General features: G+C 35.4%; 1 protein-coding gene across 8 annotated transcripts in view; it reads right to left on the bottom strand.

Moving 5' to 3' along the window:
* The window catches only part of IQCB1 (IQ motif containing B1), a 47,439-nt gene that overhangs the window by 14,261 nt on the left and 18,820 nt on the right, over nt 1-14,358 (bottom strand). For all 8 annotated transcript variants that reach the window (XR_010840753.1, XR_010840754.1, XM_067034478.1 and 5 more), the window contains exons 6-10: nt 13,013-13,106; nt 8,383-8,482; nt 5,231-5,409; nt 2,902-3,011; nt 2,188-2,297 (exon numbers count right to left, since the gene is read on the bottom strand). Coding sequence is in view for 6 of the 8 variants with exons in the window: in XM_067034478.1 (XP_066890579.1) it covers nt 2,188-2,297; nt 2,902-3,011; nt 5,231-5,409; nt 8,383-8,482; nt 13,013-13,106 (593 nt within the window). In the remaining 2 variants the exon portion in view is untranslated. The remainder of the gene's footprint in view (nt 1-2,187; nt 2,298-2,901; nt 3,012-5,230; nt 5,410-8,382; nt 8,483-13,012; nt 13,107-14,358) is intronic.

The following is a 14,358-nucleotide window of genomic DNA, read 5'->3' as shown; positions in this document are numbered from 1 at the left end:
AACCCCCAAGAAAGTGCTTTAGCAAGGGTGTGACTATAAAAGAGTACCACTTGTTGAATCCGAAGCTCTGATGAATCTAGGTCCATAACTGTGAGTGGTGGGCAGTCCCTCCCACAAAAAAACATGGGAGAGGGAAATTATTCTGAGATAATAACCTGACCACAGAGACAGAAATAACCTTGGCAGAAAGCCCAGCTACAAAGGAAGTAAAAGAAATTTGCATAAACTGTTGCAACTAATAGAGGAGGAAAGGTGCTGAAGCCTGGAGCAAACTGGAGATTAAAAAACTAAAAACTCATTATAATGTGAGATTTAAATAATTTTGGCTTCATGGCTAATGTCTTATAATGGATATATTTATAACTGGTCTGGTGTTGTTACATAAAGCAATGGAATTTCTATTTTTAAATAGTGGAATCTTAATTAGATTCGACAGATACCCTTCTAAATGGACAAAATCTTTAATCCTAGGATGCTTTTAAGTAAAGATTTTAATATTGCAAAGAAAAGTAAACTGGCAAATTTGGCAACTACTGTAAGACTAAACATTAAAGGTCTGAATCCATGGCATAGGGGCACCTTTAAATGTAAGAGGATACATAGCTGAGAATGGTAGCAGGAAGAATCCATAAGGGATTACTCTGAGTTCACTACAAAGGTAAAGCTATACCAAGAACATCTCAGACACTTGAAGAATATACAGTGTGACTCTCAAAACAGTCATCATTTCCCAAATTTATTTAACCAAAGAAATAACTTTTTAAATATTTTTAAAGAAATAGCTAGTAGGATAGACAAACTCTGAGCAACGCTGGAATGTATTATACTTGCCTCTCATGAGTACTATTTACATAACAGATCTGCCTGCCTAACTAGATTTGTAAATCTTCAAGGGCAAAAAATGTGCCATATGCATTCTCCTCCCTACCACATTCTAAGTGCCCAGTAACATGCTAAAGAAAACTTTCTATTATTTTAATCTTGTGAGGTACATAGACAATTATCCCCATCTTATAGATGGGAAATTTGAGGTGAGAGAGGTGGGGCAACTTGTCCAAGATCATTCAGCCCATAAGTTGCTGAGGAGGGATACAAACTCAAGTCTGTTTAACTCTCCCAATACCTAGCACAGCCTCTGGCATATATTAGGCACTTGAAGCATGTATAAAAAATTAATGTTTTTTTGGTTACCAACAAAACTCATACCCAATGATATTAATAACTTATCTTTTAAGTCTTCTCTGAAGGAAACTTTTATCAATGAAAAGCATGTCCACTAAGGGACACAGCCAGAGTGGCTTCAATACCTTCCACTAACCCATCCAGATTCTTAGAGGCAATGGAAAGAAAACACACAGACACAAATGATTTAGCTCCTAAGGTCATTTATGATACAGTAAAGCCATCTCGGAGGTGATTTCTCATGCAGCCTAACTTAAAGCTAAATTTTAGTTCACTATTTTAAAACACATTCGTAACTGAGAAACACAGCTGCAGTTATTAAAAGAATAGTTTCAGTTTTCTTAAAAAAACATTGACTTCTGGAATATGCAAGTTACACTTTAGTGAACTAAAATTTAGCTTTAAATTAGGTTACATGTTACCTCTGAGATGGCTCTAATTTATCAACAATGACCTAAGAGCTAACTCATTTGTGTGTGGTGTGTGTGTGTTTTTTTTGTCACCTCTAAGAATCTGGATGGATTAGTCATGTAAAAACTGGGCCATGTCTTCAGTATTTCTACTTGAAATAGCAACAAATGACAAACTATGTCATATCTCAATGACCATATGTATCCATGCCATATTTACTGAGGAAAATCAGGTTAACATACTTAAACCTTTTTGTACTCATACACAATTATGGCAACTTTTAGTTTTAAGGGTTTAATGAGATAATTGACCATTTCTGGGTCCCTCTGTAGGTCTGGCCCACAAAAGAACAGGATTGTGTATTTGTTACATCAGATTCCTATCTTACATTATGTCCTTTGCTTTTGAAAGTACATCTGGTTAATGAAGTGCTGGTACTCAGAAATGTATGAAGCAAGAATGAAAGAAACAGATTAGAATACTGAAAAAGAAAGAAAAAAAACCACCCCAAACTCTAAGTTTTCACTCAGCTATACTCTAATAAGATATATCTAGCCCTCTCAGATCATAATTCCTCTCACCCCAATTTTTTACCTGAAACTCCTCTGCAAAGTAATCACAGCAGATGGAAGCTTCTTTAATCTCTTTCTAGTCTGGAAACCCTTCCAATAAGCTTGAATCAAGCAAGCTGCTTGATGCAGTTTCTGAAATTAAAGGCCAGAATTAATTTAGAGACATCTCTAGGAAAGTCTTTTTTAGAAGTGTACTTCTTAAAATATCAGGCCTGGGCAAGTATTAATCTCCATCTTTAATAAGCTGAGCAGGAGGCAACACCTGCATAGGCCCAGACAGGGAAGGCCTAAGAGTATTAAACCTGATCTCCCAAAGGAAGCTCAGTTAGGCATTATCTAGAATGTATTCAAAACACAGTCTAGTTAGCTTCAAATTCTCCCTGATTAATCTCACTTCCATTCCCATTACAAGGATTTCATAGTTTTGCTTATTTAATGCTTTAACATCTTTGCTTCACTTCCTATGCCTGGCTTCACTTATTCAAAGATTCAAGGGTATGAGGGACTCTGTATAGGTTAAAAAAAAAAAGGCTCTGGGCTTAAAAATTTAGACCATAAACAACTCCTTCTCCCATCAAACTATGGCTGCTCTGGATGTCAGGGGAAAATAAGTAAAGGAAGGGGGAGAGAGAGCAAATAAAAGATTCAAGAGACTACCACTATCCAATATTTTGAAACTAAAATGTTTACTGAAATGTTAGTAAAAATCATGCAAATTATTTTTATAATTTAATACCTGCTCTTCTACTTCCTGATAGACCTTAGGGCTTAAAAGACCAATGAGCTGTCTAAGTTCTTGACTAAACTCTGTCCCAGGCTCTTGTTTATTTAGTAGACTTCTGAGTCCTGAAATGTAATAACAAAGGCACAACTATTAATAATAAAATATGATTTTGTTATCTAATCAGAATTAATTTGAGGTTAAAAAGTCTAGTTTAGAAACAAATGAAAACAATAACAAGATTAATCACATGATTTTTCTTTTTCCTTTTCTCAAAAACTTCTAGATTGAGGTCTTTAGGATTTTCCACTGTCCTGGAGTTCTTATGTGCTCACTTGTGAGATCTGATGCAAAATCTGTCTAGTCAAACTCTTTAATTAAAAAAAAAGGGTGAGTGGAATCACTGCAATAAGTCAAAGGGTAGAGACACATAGTTTTTTTTTTTTTTTTTTTTGAACATAAATACCTTAAACAAAAAGATTTTAAAAAAAGATAATGAGGGCTTCCCTGGTGGCGCAGTGGTTGAGAGTCCGCCTGCCGATGCAGGGGACATGGGTTTGTGACCCGGTCCGGGAAGGTCCCACATGCCACGGAGCGGCTGGGCTGGGCCCATGAGCCATGGCCGCTGAGCCTGCGCGTCCGGAGCCTGTGTTCCACAACGGGAGAGGCCACAACAGTGAGAGGCCCACGTACCACAAAAAAAAAAAAAAAAAAAAAAAAGATAATGAATACATACTGAGTAAATGCCTATCCTGTGGAAGCACTTAAGCAGGTTATTAGTTACTACTAATTAAATAAAGTTGTTATTACATGAAAATACACAGTAATGTATGTAATTTGGGGTAAATCAATAGGTTCCTGAGCATTTATTATAGGAGAAGTGCTATAATATTAAAATACTGCACTTTCATCCAAATTAAAACTGAGTAGTAATATAAGTTACAAAGTAAGTTTCCTTTCCTGTTTCCAGGGCATGGAGGAATGATGTATTATAATGTATGTACGCAATATACATAAGCAAGGGAAAATGGCCTTCGAGTGTACAACTGGGGAAGCCACTAGATGGGTCTTTCCATGTCATACTTTCTTCAAGACTCAAGTTCTCAGCAGTATTAATAATTGTAAAATATCTTGAGGAAACTGAATAAGTTCTACTGTTTAGAAAAGAAAGGGAGACAGCTTAAGATAAAATTCCTTTAGAATGAACTCTGTTGGACATTCACATTTCTATAGAAGAAATCTAATTACAGAAATAAAAAATGTGTATCTGGCACAATATCATCTAGACAGTTTTATTACTGGCACTTATCTCCATATTTCTATAATACATAAAATAATTACAATGTTCACAGTAATGACTCATGCAAGATAAGTCACTAAAGTGCCTTCCAAATCATCAAGAATGATTAAAGGCCATTTTAATAGTTTGGGTATTAAATGCATCACATTATACTCTAATTCTTGAAATTTTATATATAATATAACCCTGTAGTAGTAAGTATATTTAATCAATTAGAAACCTACTTCTTGACCATACTGAGTAAGAAAATATATTGTAATGAATTCACGGCTCTGGCTAGCAAAGAAATAAAACAAAGCTAACATATAACTTTGATTAACAGTTGAAAAAAAAAAAAAACTACCTGAGTAATTCTGGGTAGACCCCTACATTTTTTCCATGCCTCTGTTTCCACTGCTATATAACTAGGATAAGAGTAAACATCTCACAGGACTGTTATGAAGATTAAATATTTTAATACACATAAAGTATGAGGAATAGTTATCTGACACATAGTAAATGCTCAATTAAATGAAAGATATTATATGGTAATGGTAAAACACTGAGTCCTTTCCTTCTCAAGTTTTCTGACTTTTTATTCACATATATGTTTGATTTTGGAGGTGAGGGAAAGTCTTTGTTTGTCTTTGAGGAAAAGCAATATAGGAGTTGAAGAGTAATTATTAATTGATGTAAAGATCAAAAGGGCTGTCAATCATTGAAGCACAGCTCTATTTTCTCAGTAAAGTTAGGTAAGATCACTGATTTTTTTTGTCATTATTTTACTACACTAGATGGTATATTCAATACACAACCTTTTTGTCAGAGAGGGAGCAAATATTCATTGTAACCTTGTCAATAAGGTACCATATGCCATCTGTTGAGACACGAAGATGGCTGGATTACATAAAGGTTTTTCCCCTGAACTGTTATCTGCTGTGACAGAGTTTATCTGAACATTTCAATTATTGACTTTTTAAAAACACAGGTATTTTGTTTTCCATAAACCATCAATAAAAATGTTCTTTTTGAGACTTTCAAGATAAGAAAGAATATATGTACTACCTTTGTAGCAGGCACTTAGTCTCAGTAAAATCAAAATTTCCTGATGGGATTCAGCCATCAACAGTAGGAGGCTTGTAGCAGTACTTCTTATGACTGGACTAGGAGTTGATAAAAGTTTGAAAACAACTTCATCTAAAATTGAATGCAGGGTTTTCCCTTCTATTCGGAGTAAATCACCACTAATAGAACAAAATAAAAAATAAAAAATGTACCGTTACTAAACAACGCATAAGTATCACAGAAAATTAAACATTAAAGGTGCAGCAACTTAATGCTTATGGCCTGATCCCATGAAGATAACCAACAGTTTAAGCAGATAGCTTAGTTCCAAGAATACATCACATTAAATCAATTAATTGACTTCTTACTGTAAGGCACCATGCTAGGTAAAGTAAGGAATACAAAGTTGCCAAAGAAACTTGCAATCAAATACTGAGGAAAGATAAATGTGCAAAATAGTAAATAGATGGTTCAAAAGCTTCAAGGCAATAAGAGGAAGATCACAGGACATTAAGTACATGGTTCACTGCTTAATGATGTACGAAGACAAACATGTTATAGGAATTCAATTATCATGTACTTAATATAGAAGGAACTTTTTCTTTTAGTATTCCTTTATTACACTAACAATCTCATGCTGCATTACTGATGTCATGAAAAATTACCTGAAACGTCGAAATAGTCAAAAGGGATTACTGGGTGTTCTTTTACTCACCCCGCCAAGGAGTATGTGATTTTCTAGGGGTGTGTACCTTTGATTATCCATTTACTAATGATTAGGATAAATTGCAATTCTGTAAAGGTAGAGTTGGCTTGTAGAAAGCAAATAATGGCAATGATTATTATCTGAGAGCAATGCAAAGATTCTTACTCAACAACAATATAAATGACTTTTATCCAGTAGAAAAAGTAACCGTAAAGGTTATGCCTGATATTCTCTACCATTCAGCTTCTGTGATAAAATGTTCTTCTGATCCTCTTCCATCCTCTACTTACAGATTTTTGACCATTCTTTCTCAGTCTTCTTTGTGGGCTCCCCTTCCCCAATATACCCCTTAAAGGTTACTCCCCAGGATTCCATTTTCAGCCCATTTCTTTTCTCACTCTATTCATATTTTCCACTGAGCTCATCTTCTCTCATGTTTTTAACTATCATTTTCAGGCTAACTCATAAGTCCATAGTTCTAGTCCAGATCTCTTCCAGAAGTCACATTCACTTGTCAGTGGACATTTAAGTTGTCTTGTCTTTGGGTGTTACAGACAAAGCTGCTATGAACATTTGTGTACAAGTCTTTGCATGGACTCTTATTTCTCTGCCTGCTGAAAATATCTACCTATGTTGGACATAACCAATATTTAATTTGTTTTGGCTATACCACTGTCTATTATCCATTATAGAAAACTTGATGTCATACCTGAATGCATCCTTTATTTTACTCCGTATCAAAATGCTCATGAAGACCTAATGATTTTTTATTTTGACCAGCTTCATTAAAGTATAATTGATATACAACAAACTGTACACATTTAAATGTACAATTTGGTAAGTTTTGACGTTTCCCCATCACAATCAAGATAATGAACATACCCATCACCCCCCCAAAGCTTCCTTTTGTTTCACTGTAGCCCCCCCCTTCTTACCTTCCGTGGCACCTTATACCCAGGCAACCACTGATCTGCTTTCTATCACTATAAATTAATTTACATTTTCTAGAATTTTATACATAGTTATGACTGTAGATCCTATCTGAACATCATCAGTTTGCAGAAATGATTACTTTGTATTACTAAAGGAAAAGGGAAAAAAGGAGCAAAGCAGAGATTCTATGATGGCACAAGTTTGATTTTCTCATCCTTTAAAGCCAAATCAAAGTATGACCATTTCTGCTAAACTTCCTGCCTTTGTATACTTTACAAATATAGAAAATTTTAAGATGCAGGCAATTTCAATAATCAAATGTGGTTAACTTGCTTGGAAACAATTTGATCCTTTCAAATCTTGCTTTTATTTTGTTTGGATGATCCAGAATGGTGCTCAGTCTAGTGCTGTTATACCCCACTACTAAGATGAAACCATCCTGAGTACTCTCAGTGATCCATTTTTCATGTAGTTTTCCAGTTTGGCTGCTGGAATCAGTCAGTATTCTTGGCTCTGTGTTTCTGGTACTGCTCCTTTTAATCCTTTTGGATTACTGTTTTCCACGACATTGGATAGTTTCCTCAAACGCATGTCCTGATCAGTATTCTACTGAAAACTTGAAGGGGACTCTGTAGATCTCTGGGGTTCTCTCTTTGTGTAGCTCTCTCTTCTATGGTATCCTGTCTTATGAACTCTAGCCTACTTTTCACGCTCTGCATGTTGTTTCTTACCTGTGTGCACTTGCTTATATTGTTACCTCTGCCTAGAAACACTGTTTTCTCTTCTTCCTCCCTGGCTAGTTTCTCATCCGTAAAGTTTCATCTCAGGTGTTAACCTTCTCTAGGAAGTAGCCCCCCCTCAGTTTGGTTTAGGAGCTCCTCTAACACTTGTGTACCCTTAAACATGGTAACTTATTACACTGTAATATAATTGTCTTTATGTGTTAGTCTCTTCCACTATACTGTAAGCTATTTGAAGACAAGGTTCATATGTTAATCAATTTTGTAAACCCAATGACAGACAAATACTTGGCATGTACAGTAGATGCTTAACAAATCCATATTGAACTGAAACAATCAATGATTTCAACAGTGTTTACTCTGCCTATTTTTATTTTAACCTGGGAAAATTGCCTATTACTTCTTTTATGCCCTTCTATAGCACTTGGCAAATACTAAGCTTGCAGTTTGCTAAATAAATATATGATTAAATATTTTTTATTGTGATCCCAATATTTTCCTTCAGATATCACAGTAATTTTTCTTCTCTAAGCCTGAGATTTGGGCTAAAATCTTCTTAAGCTCTGAGATAAGATACAAATTTGATAATAAATTTCCAGTCTTTTACAGTATCTTACATCCATTTTTTTCTGAAATACAATGGTAATAATAGAGCTTTTTAAATGCCATATACAAGTCATATGCAATAGATGATTTTAGGAAAATTGGAATAAAATCGGTAATGCTTCTGATCACAAATAAAAAATTCTACATATTTTGTAAGGCCAAGTTACCTGTTGATCTGTAGTATGTTCTGTAGCATGGTCATGACCGTAGATCCTACCTGAACATTGTCAGTTTGTAGTAAGTGCAAGAAATGATCACTTCTCAGTACTAAAGGAAGAGAAAATAAGAAAGATTAAGATTCTATGATGGGGGGCTCTTCCCTGGTGGCGCAGTGGTTGAGAATCTGCCTGCTAATGCAGGGGACACAGGTTCGAGCCCGAGTCAGGGAGGATTCCACATGCCGCGGAGCAACTAGGCCCTTGAGCCACAACTACTGAGCCTGCGCGTCTGGAGCCTGTGCTCTGCAAAAAGAGAGGCCGCAATAGTGAGAGGCCCACACACCGCGATGAAGAGTGGCCCCCGCTTGCCACAACTAGAGAAAGCCCTTGCACAGAAACGAAGACACAACACAGCAAAAATAAATTAAATTAATAAACTCCTACCCCCAACATCTGAAAAACAAAGAGTCTACGATGATACAATTGGTATTTACTTGCCCTTTCAAAACCAAGCCAAAGCGTAATCATTTCTGTTAAACTTCCTGCCTTTATATACTTTGCAGTAAAGATTTTTTAGAGTAGTTTCAATAACTATAATAGATAGCTATCCCATTTTTATGTACAGTTACAAATAAAGAAATACTAAGCTAAGATGGGACTTCCCTGGTGGCGCAGTGGTTAAGAATCTGCCTGCCAATGTAGGGGACATGGGTTCGATCACTGGTCTGGGAAGATCCCACATGCCACAGAGCAACTAAGCCCATGAGCCACAACTACTGAAGCTGCACTCTAGAGCCCACGAGCCACAACTACTGAGCCTGCGTGCCACAAATACTGAAGCCTATGCACCTAGAGCCCGAGCTCTGCAACAAGAAAGCCACCGCAATGAGAAGCCCGCACACTGCAACGAAGAGTAGCCCCCACTAGCTGTAATTAGTGAAAGCACGAAGACCCAACGCAGCGAAAAATAAAAAGAAAAATAAAGAAATATTAAGCTAAGAATCTACTGTTATCTCCCCTTAAATTAAAAGTAAAATATAAAATCCTAAAACTGAATCTCCTTTTCTATCAGTGATTTCAGTGAAGAAAACCAAATTTTCTGTGAAAAAGAGAATGTGAAGGAATAGTGAATGGTACAGATGATCGTAATCAGCGGCTCATGTCCTTAAAAATTTAATTGTTATATATGTATCATGTTTATCATGTTTGCTAATATCTTATCTTAAATAATAATAAAATCATTAACTACCCAGAGAGTATTTATTTTTGTTGGTTTATAATTTTTAGGCTCTGAGCAGCCAGTTATGAAGATTTGGCACTGGATGCTTACGCAAGTCACTTAACCTCTCAGAACATCTATTTCTGCCCCTGTAAAACTAAAAATAACAGCTCTTTCACAGACTATTGTAAAATGTCCTAGAACAGGGTAGGTTCCCAGTAAATGTCAGTTTATAGTCCTTTCTTCACTAACTGATCAGAATTTTTTTAAAAATAAATTTATTTATTTATTTTTGGCTGTGTTGGGTCTTTGTTGCTGGGCACAAGCTTTCTCTAGCTGCGGTGAGCGGGGGCTACTCTTCATTGCGGTGTTCGGGCTTCTCATTGCCGTGGCTTCTCTTGTTGCGGAGCATGGGCTCTAGGTGCGCAGGCTTCAGTAGTTGTGGTGCACGAGCTGTAGAGCGCAGGCTCTGTAGCTGTGGCACACAGGCTTAGTTGCTCCGTGGCATGTGGGATATTCCCAGACCAGGGCTCGAACCCATGTCTCCTGCATTGGCAGGCGGATTCTCAACCACTGCGCCACCAGGGAAGCCCTATGATAATTTATTAATGTTATTCTACTTTATTTTTTATACTATTTGTCTTATATTATTATATAACTTATTTTTGAAACCTCTATTATGTTTTTCAAGCACAGTCAGATAACTATTTGGTCCCCGAAACTAAAACTGACACTTTTGCCCATTTCTTTATTTAATTAAACTTTTTACAATGAAAGTTTCAAACATATGTAAGTGTAGAGAGAACAGTATAATGACCCTGCATGTACCAGTCACTCAACTTTTAGTGATCAACTCACCAACAATCTTGTTTCACCTATCCCATCTACTTCCTGCCTCCCATTTTATTTGAAAGCAAATCTAAGACATCAAATCATTTTATCCACAAGTATTTCAATACATATTCCCCAAACATATGAATTATTAAAAAATAAAACATAGCCATTATCTAACCTAAATAATCATGGTTCCCTGATTTTATCAAATATCCAGTCAGTCCTCCCATTTCCATTTTCTGTGTGAATTTTTAAGTTTATTTGAATCAAAATCCAATTAAGAGTCACACATTGGAACTGGTTATCTTTCAAATTTCTTTTAACCTATGGGTTTCTATTTTACCTTTTTTTCCCCTTGCAATTTATTTGTTGACGAAACTATGTCAACTGTCCTATGAGTTTACCGCAGTCTAGCTTTGCTAACTGCATTCCTGGGGTATAATTTAATGTTTCTCTGACTTTCTACAAATTGGTAGTTGGAGCTCCAAGATCAAAATGATTCATGTTTAAATTTTTGGCATATCCATGTCATATGTGAGGTTATGATGAGGCACTTATTACCTGGTTGTCTCTCCTTTTGAGGTGTTGACAGTGATGGATAATTCACTAAAGGGTGCAAAATGGCACTATTCTATCATACCCTTTTCACTTATTAGTTGGGATATGTTTATAAAGAAAAGTTTCTCCTCATCAATATGTAAGAAAAGGCAGTATAAATGCTGGACTCTTCATTTACCAGTTTTCAAAATGAACTGGTCCCCTAGCAGACTCTAATGGTAACTTTTATTAATAATGGTATGGGAATATATAAAAAAAGATTAGCAAAATGTTGATAACTGTTGAAGCTCAGTGATGAGTACATAGGGGTGCATTATACTATTCTACTTTCCATAATAAAAGGTTAAAGTTAATAATCTCACTATATTTGAAGAGTTTTAATCCACTGTAGTTATTACCCTTATTACTGTTCAAATTTCCCATTTTTAGCTAGTAGAAACCTCCTTATGTTGGCTCCTGAGTCCTTTTCACAAAATCCTAATAGACTTTGATTGGTTCCTTCCTATCTAGTATTCAAGATACTTCTGGCTTACCTTGCATATTTTCTACCTCATACCTATATATAGTCAGCCATTTCTCCAAGGAGGTGGTTCTTTTGAGAGAAAAGGTTACTGGACATCCTAATTTTGTATCCAATTGTTTAACTTAGTTTTAATACCTACTTTATTGGTGTTTTAAATCTACAGATTGATCTGAGGAGTACTGTCACTTTTGTTATAATTTTTGAAAAGGAATATGGAATATTTAAAAATTTTTCAAGTATTCTCTCTCTGTCTCTCTTTAACTAGGTCTTTAATATCTCACTATAGTGTGGCTAAGTACTTTATATTTTTGGTAAAATAGTTCTTTAAGTTGGGAAGTTTATAATAACATTTGTTCTATAATGGGAAATGAATAGATAATGCTTTTTTTTTTTTTTTTTTTTTTTTTTTTTTTTTTTTTGCGGTACGCGGGCCTCTCACTGTTGTGGCCTCTCCCGCTGCGGAGCACAGGCTCCGGACGCGCAGGCTCAGCGGTCATGGCTCACGGGCCCAGCCGCTCCGCGGCATGTGGGATCTTGCCGGACCGGGACACGAACCCATGTCCGCTGCATCGGCAGGCGGACTCTCAACCACTGCGCCACCAGGGAAGCCCGATAATGCTTTTTTTTAAAGAAGTATTCAAGCATGTTACTTAGCTCTATGTGGATATAACTACCAAAAGTATTAGTTATACTGATCGAAAGTAGTTGCCTTTAGAAAATGGGAACTGGAGTGAGGTGTGAGGGCCAGGGATTGTGTGTATTTTTTAAACAATTCTTACGGAACTATCTGACTCTTTAAGTTATGCACATGCATAATTCTGAGAGTAAAAAATAAAATATTAATATTCAGTTCAATTTTTACGTTCTAAAAAATATCAATGTTCTTATATTATTCCTATATAATTACATTTTTCTTAGATTAAATCTTTCAAGAAGGTAAGAATGTTGTCATGATTATTTTACTTTCTCAGTCTTAAGGAAACATAATATAAAACTAACATGTATTTGTATTGCTCAATGGAAGTACAGAAATCCTATATAGTAACTTTCAAGTTTAGTAAAATATCACTATATAAAAGCTTACTCTTACATCAATAGTTAGGCTGTGAGTTAAATTATATCTATACTCTGTACATAGGGATTTCTGTCATACTAAGTCTAAAATATAACTGTAATCTTTGGGGGAAAAAAAAAGATTTTTTCCTAGACTAAACTGTTAAGATCATTAATCCTTACCTTAGATTTGCTAAATAGAAAAAACTAAGGAGAAAGTTATATTTTAGCAATTTTCTGCTTAATGTAATACCACATTGTTGATGTTGTCTATTTAAAGCTGGAACATCCAAACGTGCTTTTATTTTTTGTGTGTGGGGTTATTTCAGTGTGGTTTCATTTAACTGTGGTTATCTATAGTTAATGAGGTATTTATTTTTAGAAAAAAAAAAAATCAAACTGTTAGCGGGTGACTCTACAATGGCTATCACTTAAAAAATCTTTTTTCTTACCATTCTGGATGAGTTGAACATGTCCTCCCAATAGCCAGAAGAGAGAATCAGTCACAACCTCAAAAAAGTGTAGTAATGCATCTTTTTCTTCACCCTTAACACACACACAAAAAAACAATTGACTTTTCTGTAATTGTTTTAATTAATAAAAAAATAGACTTCTCTCTGAGGAGTCACAGGACCTGGTTTCTGGATCTATCTCAGCTACTTATGAGGTACATGATCTTGTAGCTTTTAGTTTCTTAATTTATAAAACTGTGGTAACAGGCTAGTAATACCTACTCTACTTAACAGAAATGGTTGCTATCCAGAGGTCAAATGGGACAATATACGTAGTATAAGAACTACAAGTTGATATACTAGGATTTTTCAATACCAGCTATACATAAGAATCATCTGTGGAGTTTAAAAAAATATCCCTAAGCATAGGCTTTAGTCCAAACATACTGAAATCTGAATCTCCAAAGTTAAAAGTCTGGACATCTGACTTTTTACAAAGTTAGGTGTGTGATTTGGTTATGTAGCCAGGGTTGAAAATCACTGCAATATGCAAATGTAGATGTCAGCATAAAAAGCATTATTATTAGTGCATTTCAGTTGCAGCTTCTACTCTATGACTCCATGAAGGCAGAGACCATGTTATTTAGCTCTCCACTATACACCCAGTGTCTAAAACAGTTCTGATACACAGTGAATATTCAATCAATATTTATCCAATAAACCAATGACAATTTTTTCTGCTTCTTTCCTTTTGCAAAGTAGGGTGAGAAATTATTCTACATTAGACTATGTGTCACAATAGGAAATAAGAAACAGATTACATTCACAATTCTGTCTTACTGGTCACATAATTTTAGTGGAAAGGTGTATAAAGGCCATTCATCTTATCCATGTCCTCAATGTACTGTGGCATAAAAGTAATGACAACAGCAAAAACATGGTTGCTATGGTTACTCTTCATAATAATGAAACTATTTTCTTCCTATTATTCTACCTCAGGGTTAGGTAGGTGCTTAAATAGATGTATACTAACAAATATACCAACAATCAAAAAAGAAAGAAGTGTCACATTAGATCAAGAATCCCTTTAGTCCAATAAACTGCCTTAGCCAGTTTCACTGAAATAAAGGGCATGGTAATCTTCATTACTGCCAACCTCAAAGTATAGTGCTGGGCTCCTATACTTACTACTTTCCTTTAAAAATCCATTAGATAATGTCACACACAAATTCATGGCCTCTGAGACTGGTTAACAAAATTCACCCTTAAGTCACTACAAAATACTGGCAGTGATTTTTCTATTCTTACATATAAAATACATATATTGGGTTGGCCAAAAAGTTTGT

The sequence above is a fragment of the Kogia breviceps genome, chromosome 5 (genome assembly GCF_026419965.1).
Source record: "Kogia breviceps isolate mKogBre1 chromosome 5, mKogBre1 haplotype 1, whole genome shotgun sequence".
Taxonomy (NCBI): Eukaryota; Metazoa; Chordata; class Mammalia; order Artiodactyla; family Physeteridae; genus Kogia; species Kogia breviceps.
The sequence above is the reverse complement of the archived record's forward strand: the minus strand, read 5'-3'. Positions and strand labels throughout refer to the sequence as shown.